The 17,476-nt window shown below is 45.7% G+C and overlaps 1 protein-coding gene across 1 annotated transcript in view; it reads right to left on the bottom strand.

The window, feature by feature from the left end:
* The window catches only part of EYA2 (EYA transcriptional coactivator and phosphatase 2), a 250,439-nt gene that overhangs the window by 38,575 nt on the left and 194,388 nt on the right, over positions 1 to 17,476 (bottom strand). Inside the window, exon 10 of the mRNA XM_065919822.1 lies at positions 4,084 to 4,173. Within this exon, the coding sequence (XP_065775894.1) occupies positions 4,084 to 4,173 (90 nt within the window). The remainder of the gene's footprint in view (positions 1 to 4,083; positions 4,174 to 17,476) is intronic.

Below are 17,476 nucleotides of genomic sequence, written 5' to 3'. Positions count from 1 at the left end.
AGACTGAGCTGATGAGCAGGTCCTGAACGCAGGACACACATCCCGAATGTCCAGAGGGAAGGCTGAACTTGGCACCTACTTTGTCCCTGACCAGTTCTCCCTCGGTGGATTCTCCCCCGTGAGCCCTTTCACCCTTGAGGCCCAGAATCACAGCTTTAATGCAAAAACACTTGCTTCCACCATTGCCCTCTTTGGTCTTCTCCACCCGGCAGCCAGAGGGCGCCTCTGAACCACGACTCATGGCATGTTGCTCCCTTGCTCAAAATCCTCCAATGGCTTCTGGTTGCTCTCAGAATGTTATCTGGAGCCTTACCATGGGCCATATGATCTGTCTTCCCCTCCCGCAAATGGCCCTCCACAATCTTTCCTGCTCTGGCTTCTGGCAGCACTGATCTCTCCCCCTATTCCTGGAACTTGCCAACGTTGCCCATGCCCCAGGGCCTTTGCACTGCTGTTGTCTCTGTCTGGCACACTCTCTGCTTAGATACCCACATGATCCTCTCTTTCACCTCCTTCAGGTCTCTGCTCCAATGTCAGAGGCGTCTTATCTGGCTATACCAAGTAAAATACCCCCTGGGTCCATCTCCTCCGACTCTGCTAGGCTCTTTGGAGCATTTCATCTGACATTTTATATTCAGTTATTTATGGTCTGTTTCCCCAACCGGAAGGTCAATGCCTCCAGGGTGGGGGATCTTGCTGTGTTTTTTTTTTTTTTTTGCCACGGAATTCACAGCAGTTAGGAGTAGGGCCTGACAAACACTAAATTCTCCGTAAATCGCTGCTGCTTGTGGAAGCCGACCTCCTAATTCACAGACAGCACTGCGGGCTCAGAGAAAGGGGTCAGACTTTGCTCCCTAATCGCCATCAACTAACCATCGGCCCAGGAGCCAGGCCTCGCACTGGACTCCCGCAGACAGCGCGCCTCTGCCCAGCCCGGAACAGCCTCCCTGCGGAGCTCCACGAGGCTGCTCTGCAGATTTTGACAGGGGCTCCCCGGCACCAGCAAGCAGTATGTTTTCACTTGTGTGAGTCTTAACTTCTCCATCGAGGAACATGGTTTCAATTCTGCCGAGGTGCCCTCGGGGCTTCTGGCACTGGGGACATTTTGGGGGAAAAAAAAAAGTGTAGAGAATAAAAACAAACTGTCTTCCCTGAGTAGCTCCAGCTGGTGATTAAGATGGTTTTCTAAGAGGTGCGACTTTGACTTTGGGGCCAGTGAGGAATAGCAGAGGCAGGCGGCAAGGTTCTGAAGATGTGGGCTTGAACTCAAACACAATGGTCCCCTCAAAATACCTGGCTCTGAGTCTCAGTTTCAACCAAGTTGGACAAAGCCCCTACTATGCATCTGCCCTTCTATTGCATAAGAGCTTCAAACGCTTATGTATCTGCCTGACAGTTTGGTATCATTGGGCTTCCCTGGTGGCTCAGATGGTAAAGAATCCACCTGCAATGCGGGAGACTGAGTTTGATCCCTGGGTTGGGAAGGTCCCCTGGAGGAGGCCATGGCAACCCACTCCAGTATTCCTGCCTGGAGAGTCCCATGGACAGAGGACCCTGATGGGCTACAGTCCACGGGGGTCGCAAAGAATCGGACACGACTGAGCGACTACCACACACTTGGTGTCATCGCTGGAGTGTCCCAGACATCTCAGACCCCAGGTGCCCTCAACAGAGGGATGGATTCTTCATCTCCCCTGTGTCGCCCGTCACAGAGAGCAGCACCATCACCCAGTCAGGCTGAGCCCAGGAGCCTCTCTTGACTCCTCCCTCTCCCTCATCCCCCTTGTCCAACCCGTGAGCGAGGCCTCTCAGCTTTACCGCCATCCCTACGTGCACGTCTTCTCCCATCTCAATCCAACCCGTTTTTCTTCTTCTGCTTGGAGGTGCCTCTACGTTAGTCCCCCAGTCTCTCCCTTCCCCCTCCTATTGCCTGTTCTCCATGCAGCAGCCAGACTCGTCATTGTAACACATAGACCAGGTCACGTGGCTCTTCCTGTTTCATGCTCCCCTGCCTCATGGCTGTCCACAGCACTCAGAATAAACCCTGATGTTTATGGCTTTTGTCTGGCTCACGCCTGCCTCTCTAGACTCATCTCTCTCAGCTTTCACTCACCCAGTCACTCACATGCAGTCTCGTGGCCTTCCTGCCAAACTTAGGAGACATCACACTAGTTCTCACCTCAGGGCCTTTGCACCTGCTGACCCCATCTCCTGTAATCTCCACCTGGCTGACCCCTGCCATCATTCAGGCCTTGGCTCAAGTGCCATGTCCTTGAGACACCTTCCCCGACTCCCTCGAGAACAAGAATGCTGTTCCCCCACCCTGTTCCCTCACTATCACACCTGATTATTTTATTTTCTTCACATTCTTTTCACTCTCACAAGCATTCTTGTTTATGGATTTGTTTGGCTGTTTATTGCCTGGTCTCCAGGGATTTAAGGTGAATCAGACAGACATGCTCTCTGCTCTCATATAGGCAACCTTCTCAGCAGGAGACAGGGAAAAACTAAATCTACCTTGGACTTTTCAACTACAAGGGCCAATAGTTTTCATTTTCTGCTAAAACGACTTGGATTTTGCTATGTATGATCAGCAGAGTCTTTACTATATTAGCTCCATGGTAGTATACAAGCTCCATGATACTTACTGAATTCAACTACCATGTGGTTTTTTTTCAATTTAAAAATTTAAGCTCTTTCTCTCTCTTTTTTCCCTCCAAGACATGAGAGGCATTGGTAAAGAGAGCTTGCATATTGCTTTTGGCGAAAGAGATGGTTTTGGGCTTTGATGTTACTGGCATTTCCCACTACTCCAAAGCTCTCTTTCTTCCTCAGCAAGTTTCTATCTCAATCCTCTCTTGAAAAAGAGGCTGGGCAGAAAGCATCAATCCCATTTCACAGACACGAGGACTGAGGCCCAAATGGCTTGTCGAGACTGGACAGACAAACACAAGATGGATCATTTCAGCAAGCATTTCCCCTCTGGAACTCTAGGACAGCAGAACAGAAAGGAAACCCTGTATCCTTTTCTGATGATAAATATTAGCAATGCTCCAGGCTGGCCAGGACAGATTTGAAGTTTATAGCCTCGATGTTTCTACTTCGCAGTGGAGTCCCCAGGGATTTTTCAGATTCTAGGAAAAAATATTCCTACCAGGATAAATAGAATTGTTCTTTCATAAGCAGTTATATTTTAGGTTGCCTTTATTTTTCTGTTAAGACAATAACGAGAATGTAATTTACAAATCTAGAAGATTCCCATGTTAATTTTCTTATCAGACAACCTTTCCTTACCTTGGAGAAAGCTGTTTGCTCTTTCACTGGGGGAAGGTGGCGCATTTTATTTCCTTCCTTGCTTTCGCTACCAGGAAGCTCAGAGACAGACTCTGAATTGCTGTAGTTAACTCAAGCCAGATTTTTATTTTTGTACAACGCCTCAGCCTTATTCATTACGTGGCTTTCTATTCCTTTGTGTTTGCTTTAGTAGCTCTATTTTAAATATGTTTTCTATTTGAGATTCTTCCCCAATCTTTCGGACACAGGCAATGTATAAACAAATGAATTAAATTTATTTCTGAAGCTGCTCTCCCCCTTCTCCCTTCTCTCTTGCTCCTTGCTTAAGGGCACAGGAGCCGATACTTTAAATCAGCATGCTCCCCCTCCCCTTTCTCTTTGTAAAACATATTTTCAGGGGAATGTAAATTGTTTTTAAAAGCTTCCATCCTGGCCCACTGCTAATTATTCCTGACCTAGGAGGATCCATACTAATTTGCCTTAATAAACTTTATTAAATAGTAAATTTCAGGAGGAAGAAACTACACAGCTTTGATTGGATTAGTAAAACTGCCAGTGGACATCACCGCTAGAGCAGAGAGAAAAGCCCATTAACCGCAGAGGGAATCTGGTCAAGTGTGTTTCCAATAAGCTATGGCCGGCCACAGTCCTATGCCTTCTTAGGGGTTGCAAGCAAAATTTTCTAGCCTCCAAACGAAAAAGAAAAAGGCAATGTCTCCACCCCCAAACAAGATGCAGGTGATTAAATAAAGCAACTATGGAATGAAACAAGTAATCACAATTCCAAACCTCCAGGTCATTGAAGAACAGATGGGTATCTGCGAGGTTGAAGATCATTTCTTCCATCATGAGGCCGATGCGCACGGACGCCGTGGTGTCCTGTTAGGAGGAAGAGGAGAAAAGCATGTAAGTGGAGTCTGTGTCATCGCAGCCTCCCCTCCTCTGGTCCCACCTGTGAACGGCGGTTGTGGTCTGTCTTCATCGCTGTGGCTCCCACACAGCCTAAAATGTGTGTCCAGGTGGGCTCAGGGTGATAATGTTGCACAGCTTCTGGGATTTCACTTCTACCTTTTCATCATTTCTATTTATCCTCATCAGTGTTTAAATCTCCACCCCCCATCCCAAATATGCCTCTGGAATGGCACCTGTGTTCATTGTTGCAAGAACCACAAATGGCTGGAGGAAAAGAGAACTGCTTGGAAAATAAGAAATTTCAGGGAAAGCAGTATAAACCATGTATAAACTACTGGCAGAGTTGGGGTCTTGGTTCTCTTTTTATACTGATCAGTCTATGACGCTGCCTTCCTGCTCCAGATGTTTAAAAAAACCACTGTTATCTAACAAGAGAGGATTAACTATAAAAACACAAACAAAACCCACTGTAGTACATCCATACCAGAGAAAACTAGGCAGCCATTAAAAAAATGGAGTCATGCTAGAACTCCTGACATGAAAGAATCATCCAGAAACACAGTATTAAGGAACAAGAGCAAATTGTATCACAGTATACTGTGTAAAGGGCATCCCAGGAGGCGCTAGTGGGAAAGAACCTGCCTGCCAATGCAGGAGACATAAGAGACGCTGGTTTGATCCCTGGGTTGGGAAGATTCCCTGGAGGCAGGCCTGGCAAACCACTGCAGTAATCTCACCTGGAGAATCCCATGGACAGAGGAACCTGGCGGGCTACGGTCCTTAGGGTCACAAAGAATCAGACACGACTGAAGCAACTTAGCGTGCATGCAGTTACTGTGTAAAACAATGTACAATCAAAGGGCCCATTCTCTCCCTCTCTTTCCTACACACATAGTATGTAGACTGCATTACTCATATTTGGGGTCCCTTCCTGAAAAGCTTCTCCCTGTAGGAAGATGATACATGCCAGAGGCTGGCAAACTACAGCCCGCAGGTCAGATCTGGCCTGCTGTCTGCTCTGAATGACTCATGAGTTGAGTCAGTTTTACATTTTTGGACAGTGTGTTGTATATGGTTGCTTTTGGGCTTTGAAGGCTGAGGTGTGCAGTTGTGACAGATCCTTACCGACCCTAACGTGCTGACTATCTGGCCCCCTGAAGAGAAAGGCTGCTGACCCCTGATATAGAAGCTCCCTGTGGAATTCAGTGGTGACCATGTGACTTGCTTTGGCCAATGAAATGTGAGCAGAAGATATGTTTCACTTCTGGCTGGAAGGGGCTTCCCTGGTGACTGGGACAGTAAAGAATGTGCCCGCAATGCAGGAGACTCAAGTTTGATCCCTGGGTCAGGAAGATCCCCTAGAGAAGGGAATGGATAACCACTCCAGTATTCTTGCCTGGAGAATTCCATGGACAGAGGAGCCTTGTGGGAATCCAGTCCATGGGATTTCAAAGAGTCAGACACAACTGAGCGACTTAACACTCTCCCCCCCCCCCTTTTTTTCCCACTTCTGGTTGGAAGCGTTTGCCATGCTCTCTTCCCACTTCACAAGGCTAAATGTTCCAGCTACAAGTGACTCGGTCAGCTTGGGTTACAGAATAAAGATGATGAGTGTCAGAGCTACAATAGACCACAACAGACATGTACCATAAATAAGCAGGTGAGATTTGGGGCATGCTTGTTACTGCAGCATAACCTCACTGATTCCAACTGATGCACGTGGAAAATACAGAGCACACACATGGGAAATATAGTGCATGCTGGTTCTCAACCCCGGCTGCACGCTTTGTTGATGTGAGGAGCATTTAAAAATCAATAAAATCAGAATGGCTGGGGTGGGATCCAGGCACGAGAAAAGTTTAAACTCCCCACCTGATTTCAATGTGCAGTCAAGGTTAAGAACCACTGGTCTACAAGGAGAGACAACATTTAGTCCTTGTTAATACCTGGTAGGTGTTTTCTCTGTGCCACTCTCTAAGTATTTCTCAACTCATTTAATCCCCACAATGCTCTCTGAGGTGAGCACTTATTATCTTCCCATTTCAGAGATGAGAACACTGAGGCTCACAAGCAACCTGCTCAAGGTGCCACAGCTAGCGAGTGCTGGGATCTGAAGCCAGTAATCTGGCTCAGGGCAGCTCGGCTTCAGAGGAGGCCTCGGAGGGGCCAGGATTGGGAGAGGAGTAAAGGCGGCCTTGACCTCCACACACCTCTTTTCCCAGTCGAGTTTTTCACCAGAAGGCTGTATTACCTCTGTTATAAAAACAAATAATGAATGACATAAACCCGTCTTGGCCCTTAGAAAAATAAAAAATCGCAGCTGGTGATCTCAGCTTCACACACACAGAACTGTGAAGAATCAAGCCCAGGAACACAGCCATTAGGTGAGACACCTCATCAGGGCTTCCATGGCCAAAGCCGAGCACGCTGGGCCCTGGCTGGAAGTCACAGGGTAGAGTGGTCCATGAAAAACGAAGAGGAAACGGGGAAAACAAACTCCTCGGAGCCACGTAAGGAATCACTGTGTGACCTGGGAAAAGGTGTGGGGGGTGTTTCCACACACTTCTTGAACCCAAACCGTTTCACCTCTGCAGGACTGCACACACTCTTTCTTGGTGAGGCTGTTTGTACCCCTAACCACCTATGCCAGCCCTCCATGTACTAAGCGGGAAGAAGGAGCCATCTAGATTTCATCCACTGAAAGGATTTATTCAGGAAAAAAGTCAACTCTCAGGCCAGCACACAGAACAGGAAAAGCATTTGCTGTACACAAAAATGGCTTACCTGCGACAAGTGTTTGCATAGTTATAAGAAGCCGAATCCTCTACATCAATAAAGCTGAAATGATGACTTACTGATCTTGGGAGGATGTGGAGAGGAAGTCTACATGTGTGAGAGAGGCAAGGGTGGGTGAGAAGAGAGAGCTAAAGTCTTATGTTGTGGTTTGGGAAGCCAGAGATCCTGCCTAAAACAGAAAAAAACCATGGAGCGGGTAAAGAAGCAGGTTACTTAGAAATTTGAAGGTAAATATCCAAAGAATCAAGAAAAGTTGAAAGCTGTTGCCTCTGGGCAAGAAAACAGGGTGGGGTTGGGAGGAAATCACTGGGGACTGCTTGCTGTGTTTCATAATCCTTTCCTTTGGAGAAGACATGAGTTTTAAACTCTATGCATATATTTCTTGGATTAAAAGGAAACTAAATTAAAAACAAAAGGAGGGGCTTTCCTGGTAGTCCAGTGGTTAAGAATCCATCTGGCAAAGCAGGGGACACGGGTCTGATTCCTGGCCCAGGAAAATTCCATATGCTATGGGGCGACTGAGCCTGTGCGTTGCAGCCACCGAGCCCGCGTGCCCGAGAGCGCGAGCTCGACAACAAGAGCCGCCACCGCTGCGAGGAGCCCGAGCACCGCGATGGAGAACGCCGGGCGGCAGTGAGAAAAAGGGAAACCTCCGCGAGCAATGTCACCCCCCAGTAAATACTGTGCGCTTAGCCACTCAGTCGTGTCCGACTCTTTGTGACGCCATGGACTGTGGCCCACCAGGTTCCTCTGTCCATGGGGATTTTCCAGGCAAGAATACGGGAATGTGGCTTGCCATTTCCTTCTCCAGGGGATCTTCCCAACCCAGGGATCGAACCGAAGTCTCCCTTATTGAAGGTGGGTTCCCATCTGAGCCACCAGGGAAGCCCAGAGTAAATACTACCCTAGAGAAAAATCCAGATATGTGAACAAGGGATGTGTAAAAAGATGTTCATTACAGAGTTGTTTGTAAATTGCAAATGACGGGAAACAATTTAGCTGTCCACCAAAGGAGATTAGAGAAATAAAATGTAGAATATTCATGCAATGGAAAACTAAATTCAATGGAAAGAAATGAACCAGATCTCCAAGTGTTAACATGGACACATCAAAAAAATATTATTGAGTGAAAGTATATATCTGAGAGTTATATACTGCATGTTATTACCATTTATTGGAAACATATAAAATGTTACTACATATTTTCCATGGGCCCTTATATATCTGTAAGTATCTGCAAAGATATATCGATAATCAGAACAGTAATTACCTCTGGAAAACAGAATGAAGGGGAGAGAGGAATTAGAAGTGATGATCAAAGTGAACTTTAGCATTATCTAAAATATTCTCAAAAAATTTTTTTTAAAGGGATTCGAACATTTCTGGGATTATTAAAAACTGAAACAAAAAAGACACCCAAAGTTTTCTGAGAACTTTTAGAACACCTAACTACTCCCTAAGCATTCTCTTATTTCAGTTTTTTCTAAAATCTGCTTGCATGCTGCCTATTAGATTATTTTAAACTGTGTAGTTGGGAACCTCTTTTCAAGATACTTGATAAAAACTAGTTGTGCTGAGGTGGAAAAGTCTAGAATAGCCCAAGAAAAGCACAACTGTCCCTGTAGTTAAGTAACACACAGTGTTACTCTGGGCCAGACCACTGACTGTATCCAAGTAGAAAATGTTTTTTTCGGGGTTGTAAAGACTGAGAAACGAAGAAACAAAAATTGGTGGAGGCTGAGCATTAATTAATGTGAGAACAGGGTGACAGGTAGGGGTTTCATCTCATGCTGCCCCCTGAAAGCATCCCTGACGTGCTCTATAAACACACCATCCTGGTTTGGTAGCTTAATTCATCCCGTGTAGCTTGGAGAGGGAGGAAGCCTGCCTGAACTAGCACACCTCCCAGTCAAAGAAAGCCTAAAATATGGAGTCTTTGCGCCATGTTTTTCCAACTAATAAAAGGACTAAATGAAATAGCATACGTGTAAACCCCTAGCCCAGGGTCGGGTTTATCAGGCATTCTACGAGTGCTGGTTATTGTCAAAACATCCTGGTCCGCTTCCTCGTGTTTCTGTAAACCCAGCAGGAACATCCAGAATCAGATGGTACTCTATGAAAGATGTGATTTATGAAAATACCATCTCACATGAAAACCATTTTCTTAATCATTACATACTCTTTGGATTAAAAAAAAATCAGTGGTTAATTTCTTAAGCAAGTAACAGCAAGAAACAGATTGTGCTTAAAAAACAATCAATTTAAATCAGAATGGAGAACTGAGAAAAGCGAGTTTTTCCAAAACAGGCTTCGATTTGTAACTTGTCAGTGGAAAGGACTGTGCTGGGGGCCGGTGGGGTTGGGTGGATGGAATGTCATCTTTGACTCAAGAATCTGTGGGTGGCTCTCTCCCCACGAAGGTACAAATCAGACTGCAGATTTTTTCAATGTGCTCTCATGTTCTACAGATTTGTCAGGGTTCGGTTTTGATGACGGCGAGGTGGGCTACGCACGCTTTCATTTAGGAGGCTGATGAGGATGTTCCAAGCACTGGAACACCCCCCTCGAGGCAGATGCTGTGGGTCTGGATGCAGCTGTAACCTAATTATCACGCATTCTTGGTGAGGTTCTCTTAATTAGAGGAAGATGCTAGGGGTGTTTACCATATGGGCCCCTCAAAGATCTGCCTTGTGGATCAGTAAGTTATCTTGTGACCACGTATGGCTGTATTTCCTGGATGGGGTGGAGGGAGAGGGTAGGAGCCTTAAAACAGAAAGTCTTTTCCTAAAACGAAATTAATCAAATATCAAACAAACTTGAATGAGGAAAATGGCATGTGGATTCCTGGAGGTTTCAAAATCTGAATGCAAAAGTTCTTTGTGGCTAATTTAGACGTTAATTTAGATGATGGCAATTGTTTTCTGTCAAGCGCCTTCATCACTCCCAAATATCCAAGCTCTCCGATTTAAGCCGTATTCTTAGAGGTCTTCTGCCCAATCCCTGTGGATTAGGAAGAAACCATTTTCATTTCTGAAGGAGTCCAAGTTTTGAACCAAAAAGTCATATGTAATGAATCACAGCTCTATTTGTCCAAAAGAGAATTTCCTTTATTGAATTTTCCAAGTTTTCTATTTTAAGCACATAATGCTTTTGTAGTAGATGGTTTAATTTATCATTTAATTCCGTTTATAATTCAAAGAGGTGAGAGCCACACATTATTTATTCAGCATCACAACACTTTGAAGAAAAGAAAGGCACACCCCAAATTCATTTGAAATTAACTTATAAGACTGTGGTCTTTTTTTTTTTTTCTTCACAGCTGGCTGGATAATAATAATAGCCACTCATTACTGAGTGTTTTGCAGTAGGTTAAGAGTGTGGGTTCTGAGCCAGACTGCTTATTATGTTCAAGGCTAGTTCCACCTCTTACCACTAGATGACCTTGTACAGGTTACTTAACCTCTGTATGCCTCAGTTTTTCATCTGTAAAATGGGGTTAATCAACTCATAAAACTGTTATTAATACAAAGATTAAACGAGTTTTTCAAAGAGTAGGTTGTCATCCTTTTAGTGAATGTTTACTTTAAAAAGGACCAGCTTAAAAAAGAAAAAAAAAGGGTGAAAGAAATATAAGAGAACCTAGGGGTTACTCAACTACAGTTGTCTGTTTTTATAAAGTTTTGCTGGCACACAGCCATGCCCACTTGTTCGCTCAGTGCTTGTGGCTGCTTTCGGGCTATAATGGCAGAGTTGATAGCTCCTGCAGAGCCTAGCCTAAAGCCTAAAATATTTATTATGCCACTGGGGAAAAATTTACCAATCTCTAGAATAGGTGGCAAAACATCAAAGTACATCATCATATGCAAATTCATACGAAAATATTGGGGGATCATACCCACTGTTTCCAAAATCTACTTCTGGATATTCTGGTTACACAAATACATTTTCCATTTTGTCTTAAACTCATGTATGCTGTTTCTGTTGCATGCAATTGGAAGATTGTTGACTCTGCTCACGGCCTCCCTGTGTCTGCACCAGAACAGGTACATTTCCGTCAGAGTGGCAATGACCACAGGCAAGTTCAAGTGCTTCTGCACATTTTAGGAATAACTGAACCTTTCCAGGCAGCACTTCAGAAGACTGTCTTCTCTTTTGATGGCACCTCTTACTCCCTCAACCCTAAAGTGTTGTGAAGTCAAGTACACGGAAGGGTCTGATTTATTATCTGGTCTTAGGGCCACAGTCTCTTCCTTATACAAGCACTGCCTAATGGAGCAAGTGGCTTTCCTCCACGAGCACCACAAATCGCCTCCACCATTTACCAGGTGTGCATGAAAGTGGCCACAGGCCAGAAGCTCCCTGAGGCAAAGCGACTGGGAACATTAACTGCGGAGTCGGCAGGACCTGGCTTCAAATCCCAGGACTGCCATTCCCCAGGGACATGACCTTGGATGAGATGTTCACCTTCCCTGGTCTCAGTTTCCTCACCTGAATATAAGCAAGTGACTCCTTTCTAGGGCTCCCATAGGATAATGAGTGTGATATGATTTCCTCCTGGTGCTTAGGTATTATTAGCATAGGCAAATTACCAAAAAGGAATCAGCCCAAACCTTCCATCAGAAAACTTTCCCCACTGAGAAATTCCCATGCAATAGTTTCACCTGGTATTTGCTAAACCATGACCATTCTTGTAACACCTTTGCAAGTTTCACACACTGCTTAGGATTTAGCTTAGGATTTTCCTTTAACTGAGCTACTGTTCCTGCACTTTTTTTTTTTTTAAACAAACACATTCAGTTCAGAAAGAAACTTGTCCTCATGACCACAGATGGCAAACCTGTTCTACTCACCATCACTGGGAAGTTAAACACGAAGATGAGCATGTATGTTAGTTTCTTGTGGATGCTGTTACAGATTACCACATATTCAGTGGCTTGAAACAACACAGGTTTATCCTCTTACAGAGTTCCAGAGATTAGAAATCTAAAATCAAGGTGTTTCAGACTTCCCTGGTGGCACAGTGGGTAGGAATCTGCCTGCCAAAGCAGTGGACAGGGGTTCGATTCCTGGTCTGGGAAGATTTCACGTGCCATGGAGCAACTAAGCCCGTGTGCCACGTGGCTGAGCCCCTGTGCTGCCACTGCTGAAGCTCGGAGCCTGTGCTCCGCAAGGGAGAAGCCACCGCAACGACAGCCGTGCGCCACGGCCAGAGGGCAGCCCCTGCTCTCTGCGATCAGAGAAAAGCCCGTGCAGCACCGAAGACCCACTGCGGCCGGAAATAAATAACATAAAGACAAAAATAAAGTCAAGGTGTTCCTTCGGGAGCTTTCAAAGGCGAATCAGTCCACGGGGGCACTTGGGGAGAGTCGATATTGTGATTTATAGCGAGAAATATATATTTGGGTTTTGTCCCTGTTTCTGGCACAGCCCTTGGAATTTTTAATAGCCAAGATATGGAAGCATCCTAAGTGCCCATCAGCAGCTGAGTGGATAAAGATGACATGGTGTGTATATACAACGGAATGCCACCCAGCCGTGAAGAAGGAGGAAATCTTGCCATTTTGACTAGATGGATGGACCTGGAGGACATTTCGCTCAGTGAAATAAGCTGGGCTGAGAAAGACAAATACTGTATGTTTTCACTTATACGTGGAATCAAAACACCAAAACAAACAAACATAAAATGAAAACACTCATAGATACAGAGAACAAACAAGTGGTTGCCTGAGGAGAGAGGGGTGGGCAGAACAGGTGAAGAGGATCGAGAGGCACAAACTACCAGCTGTAAAATACATAAGTCACGGGCATGTAGTGGACAGCACAGAGAATACACTCAATCATAATAACTTTCTATGCTGTGAAATCTATAAAAATACAGAATCGTTATGTTTCATACCTGAAGAAGGAAATGGCAACCCACTCCAGTATTCTTGCCTGGAAAATCCCACAGAAAGAGGAGCCTGGTGGGCTACAGTCCATGGGGTCACAAAGAGTCGGACATGACTGAGCGACTTTCCCTGGGGTGATGAACGTACCCACGTGTTGGGAAGGCAGCGCACCCCAGTTGCATAGGGGTGCTCCTGAGCTGGGGACCCTTCTGGACCCTCCTTATCTATTTCTCCACATGGTTGTTCATCCGTATCCTTCATAATATCCTTTGTAATAAACTAGTCTCTGTATGTAAGTGTTTCTTTCAGTCCTGCGACCTCCAGCAAATTAGTTGAACCCAAGGAGGGGGTCATGGGAACCTCTAATTTATAACCAGTTGGTCAGAAGCACAGGTAACAATCTAGACTTGCAACTGGCATCTGAAGTGGGGGAAGTCTTGTGGGACTGAGCCCTTAGCGAGTGGGATTAACCTGTGTTGCTGTCTTCAGGAAGACGGAGTCAGAATTGAATTAACTGCTTGGTGATGTTGGAAAATACACATTAGAGGGTGCCAGGGATACAGGACAGTCATATGTAATGAAAAATTGTCACACATCCCATGTAACTTTCCCATCTCTTTGCTGGACACTCTTGTTATAAAAAACCTGTTTCTAATTATCTGAGCCTAGCCTGTAACTCATGTCTTTACTTTATTCCTAAGGGGCCTTTAGATCATCACTGAGAGAGGGAGATGGTGAGGGAGACTGGAAATAAACACATCTGTATGCCGGGCTATATACAGCTAGCTAGCTTCCACTCACCTCCAAAGAAAGCTATTGTCCACGCAGCAGCCAGATCGGTCTTTTTAAAACAAAAACCAGAACTGTCCCTCCACTTTTAAAACCCATCAGCATCCCCTGGCCCTGGGAATAATGCCAGCATCCTTCACTTTCCCACTCTAACCCACTGATCTGCTCTGTGAGCTTGCCAACTCGATACTGCCTCAGGGCGTTTGCACTTGCTGTACTCACTGCCTGGAATCCCCTTCCCCAGATGCTTTCATGGCCGGCCCCTCTGTAACATCCAGTTCCCATTTCAATACCAGAAAGACCTTCTCTGATCATCCTGCCTAAAGTAGCCTGGGTGCTGACCCTCCACTCATGCGACATCTCATGACACTGTTACAGTTTCTAACAGCATTTATCATTATCTGGAAAGATCTTATGATTTTTGATGCTTCTCTCTCAACCAGAACGCAAGCTCTATGAGAGCTACTGCTATGCAACCTGAACCTGGACCGCGTACATGGCAGACGCTCAGTTAAGTATTTTTAAAAATAAATATTTAAGTGTTTGTAAGTCTTTTGTCTATTAGCACACTTCCTCCTCAAAATATCTCTTCCCGAGTTTACAGTGAGATTCAAAGCGAGGAGGTGACTTGTCCAGGGTCACCCTGCTAATAAGCAACAGAGCTGGGATTCAAACCCAGGACTGAAGCGGAGCAGTAGCCTACGGTCCTTGTGCCTCCTGCCCGCCTCCCCCCACCGCCACGTCCTCTGCCCGCCTTTTGTCTGCGGAAAACTTTAAAGAATAAGTTGAATCAGAGAAGTGGGAAATGTGGGAACAGGAAAACAGTCAAAGGAGACTAATAATAATAATGTAGTCATTAAGCATAGTCAAGGACCTTTAGTTCTTTCTCAAGAACTATAGATAATATTCTGAGTCATATCCTGTGAGCTGGCTTATAGATACTTGAACACCAGGTGGAGAAGTTAACTGCGTGATGAGCAGACTGTACCCAGGACACGAGCTGCCACAATTCTGAAAACCGTCTGCAGAGAAATGGGAACAAGTGGACCCTGGAACTGAAGATTAACTGGACCTAAAACCATCAAGATGACACCGGTCAGACCACCGATGACCGATTTGAAGATGACTGTCCGAGCTGACTGCGCTGTTTCTGCATGTACCGCCCGACTTCTCTCAAAGCTCTTGCCCACTGGTTGCCAGTGGTGCTGGTGGGGAGTTGGCCTTTGGACAGACGTCCGCCACCCTCCCTCCGAGCTGCTGCTATCTGAAATAAAGCCAAGTTTCCTTTCCATCAACGTGGCCTGTTTATCGGCTTTGGAGCGGTGAGCAGCTGGACCCCACACTCTTTCGGTAACAGGATTACCGAAAATCTTATCCATTTTACTCACAGAGTATGTCTTCACAGGAACTACTAACAAATACTTTATTAAGAAAAAGAGCTACAGTCAGATTACCACCAGAATTTTTTTTTTTTTTTTTTTTTGGTAAATGTCTGATTTAAAACTGTTGAGGTCTACTTTTAATGAACAAGTGAAATGAAGTCGCTCAGTTGTGTCCAACCCTTTGCGACCCCATGGACCCTGGCTACCTGGTAGCCCACCAGCCTCCTCAGCCCATGGAATTTTCCAGGCAAGAATACTGGAGTGGGTTGCCATTTCCTTCTCCATTAATGAACAAGGGACCCATTTAATTAAATTACACTTCCAAAGTTAAGAGAAATGACAGGCGGTTGCCGTGCAAAAATCAGCCTGATTCTTTTCTCAGGTCTCAGGCTAGCTTTCCTTTTTAATAACCGCTGGGTTTCAGAGTGGATAAAAGGAGAGACGATGGGCCGGGGAAGGATCTCCCTTCATTGCCCCTGAGCATCTGTGCCTCTCATTTCTCAGACGTGATGTGGAAAAGCAAAGTTACCCAGTAAATCCCTCACTTCTTAGCTGTCCCCGCCTCCCCACTCCCCAAGCCAGGAATGGCTCTTCAGGAACCAGACGCTTTGGCTGAGATTGGAAGTCACATCACTTGAGCCGGCTTTGAAGGACTCTGAATCCTCCCTTGGCTCCCCAGCCTTCCGCCCCAACCCCTGATTTATGAGCAGCCCATAACTTTTTAGGATGTCATTGTATGTGTCAAAGAGAGATGAGCCGGGGGAAGGCCCATCTTGGTAACCAATTCAGGGCCTCTCTAGATCCATGAATGTTACCAAATGCAATGCTTCCAAAAGTAATTTTCAGAAAAAAAACCAACCAAACAATGAAAACCACAACTCTTGTATGCGCATTATCTTGTTCTCATGGGGATCAAAGGACGGCAGCTTCCAGGGGCAGTCTCTTTCACCCTCATCATGGGGGTCTCGGGTGAAACGCCAGTCAGTCCTTCAACATTAAGAGGGGGCAGCCCACCGTCTTTCCTCCAAGATGCTCCCATGCTGACATCCTACACGTTAAGCCACTTCCGGTCTCCAAGTGGACCCAGCCCTAGGTGTAAGCCTTCCTGGACTTCCCACTCCAAAGGCATCTCTGAGTGCTCCCAGCGGGAGGCATGTCTAAAGAGGCATCCGGAGATTTTCAAACTCTTCTCTCACCCTGAAGCTTCTTAGGTGGTGGAATTAGTTAACCCTACTTCAAGCTCCTCACAAGGCATTTTCTTAAGGAAACGTGTATAACCAGCAGAAGTAGATGTTTGCATGTTCAGGATGTGATCTTGCTAATTACTTGTTAATTAGCAAGCTCACAGCTAATATTCCGGCGAGAACTCAGCTCCTTAGATGTGTTTCTGAAAGCTAGCGGCATGGTTAACAGTCAAATTCACGAAGAGACTTCCTTAGTCAATTACTTTACTCTTATTTTTTTGGGCCACACTTGGTGTCTCGGGGCAGTGGTCCCCAACCTTCTGGGCACCAGGGATCGTTTTGTGGAAGACAATATTTTCATGGACTGGGGTGGTGGGGGGATGGTTTCAGGACGATTCAAGCGCATTACATTTATTGTGCACTTTATTTCTATGATTATTACATCAGCTCCGCCTCAGATCATCAGGCATTAGATGCTGGAGGTGGGGGACCCCTGTCTTGTAGGATCTCAGTTCTTCAATCAGGCATTGAACTCAGGCCATGGCAGTGAAAGTGCTGTATCCTAACCACTAGACCACCAGGGAACTCTTAATTACTTTAAAAGAAGAAGTTTGGGCTAGTTCCTTAGGAGACTGATAGGTGGGTGCGTGAACACTGCTTTGTGTGTTTACAGAATGTCTCTGGAGTGAAAAACTGGAGCTCTCGATAAATTAGGGGTGTTCAACCTCGGCACTGTTGACCCTTGGAGCCCGGTCATTCTTTGCTGGGGCTGTACAGTTCAAGGTAGGCTGTTCAGCGACATCGCTGGCCTCTACCCATTAGATGCCAGGAGTATATCCCCCTCATCCAGTTGTGACTGCCAAAAATGTCTCCAGTCAAGCACCCAGGAGGCCAGAGTACCCCCAAGTTGGGAACTGCTGCTCTAATTCCTTTAAAATTAGTGAAAGGCTTGGTTCTTAGTCAGTCAACTCTCTAATTCTAGAGTAGACAAAACTTATCAAGGAAACTAGCTTGCTAAATAAGTGATGAGTTAAAAAAAATTTTCATCTCCCAACCAGCTGAGTGGAAGGTGCCATTCTCCTGTTTCAAAGGGCCATGTGGCCCAGCTGTTTGGAATCACCACTGCAGCCAGGCCCCTGTCTGCAGACCCGGGCTCTGTCCTTCTTACTAGGAGGTGAGTGACTGCTAGAAGCCGCTGTGCCCATCTCCTGATCTGCATATGTGGGTAACC

The sequence above is a fragment of the Muntiacus reevesi genome, chromosome 2 (assembly GCF_963930625.1).
Source record: "Muntiacus reevesi chromosome 2, mMunRee1.1, whole genome shotgun sequence".
In the NCBI taxonomy this organism is placed as follows: domain Eukaryota; kingdom Metazoa; phylum Chordata; class Mammalia; order Artiodactyla; family Cervidae; genus Muntiacus; species Muntiacus reevesi.
Note: the sequence above shows the minus strand (reverse complement) of the source record. Positions and strands in the feature narration are given on the sequence as shown.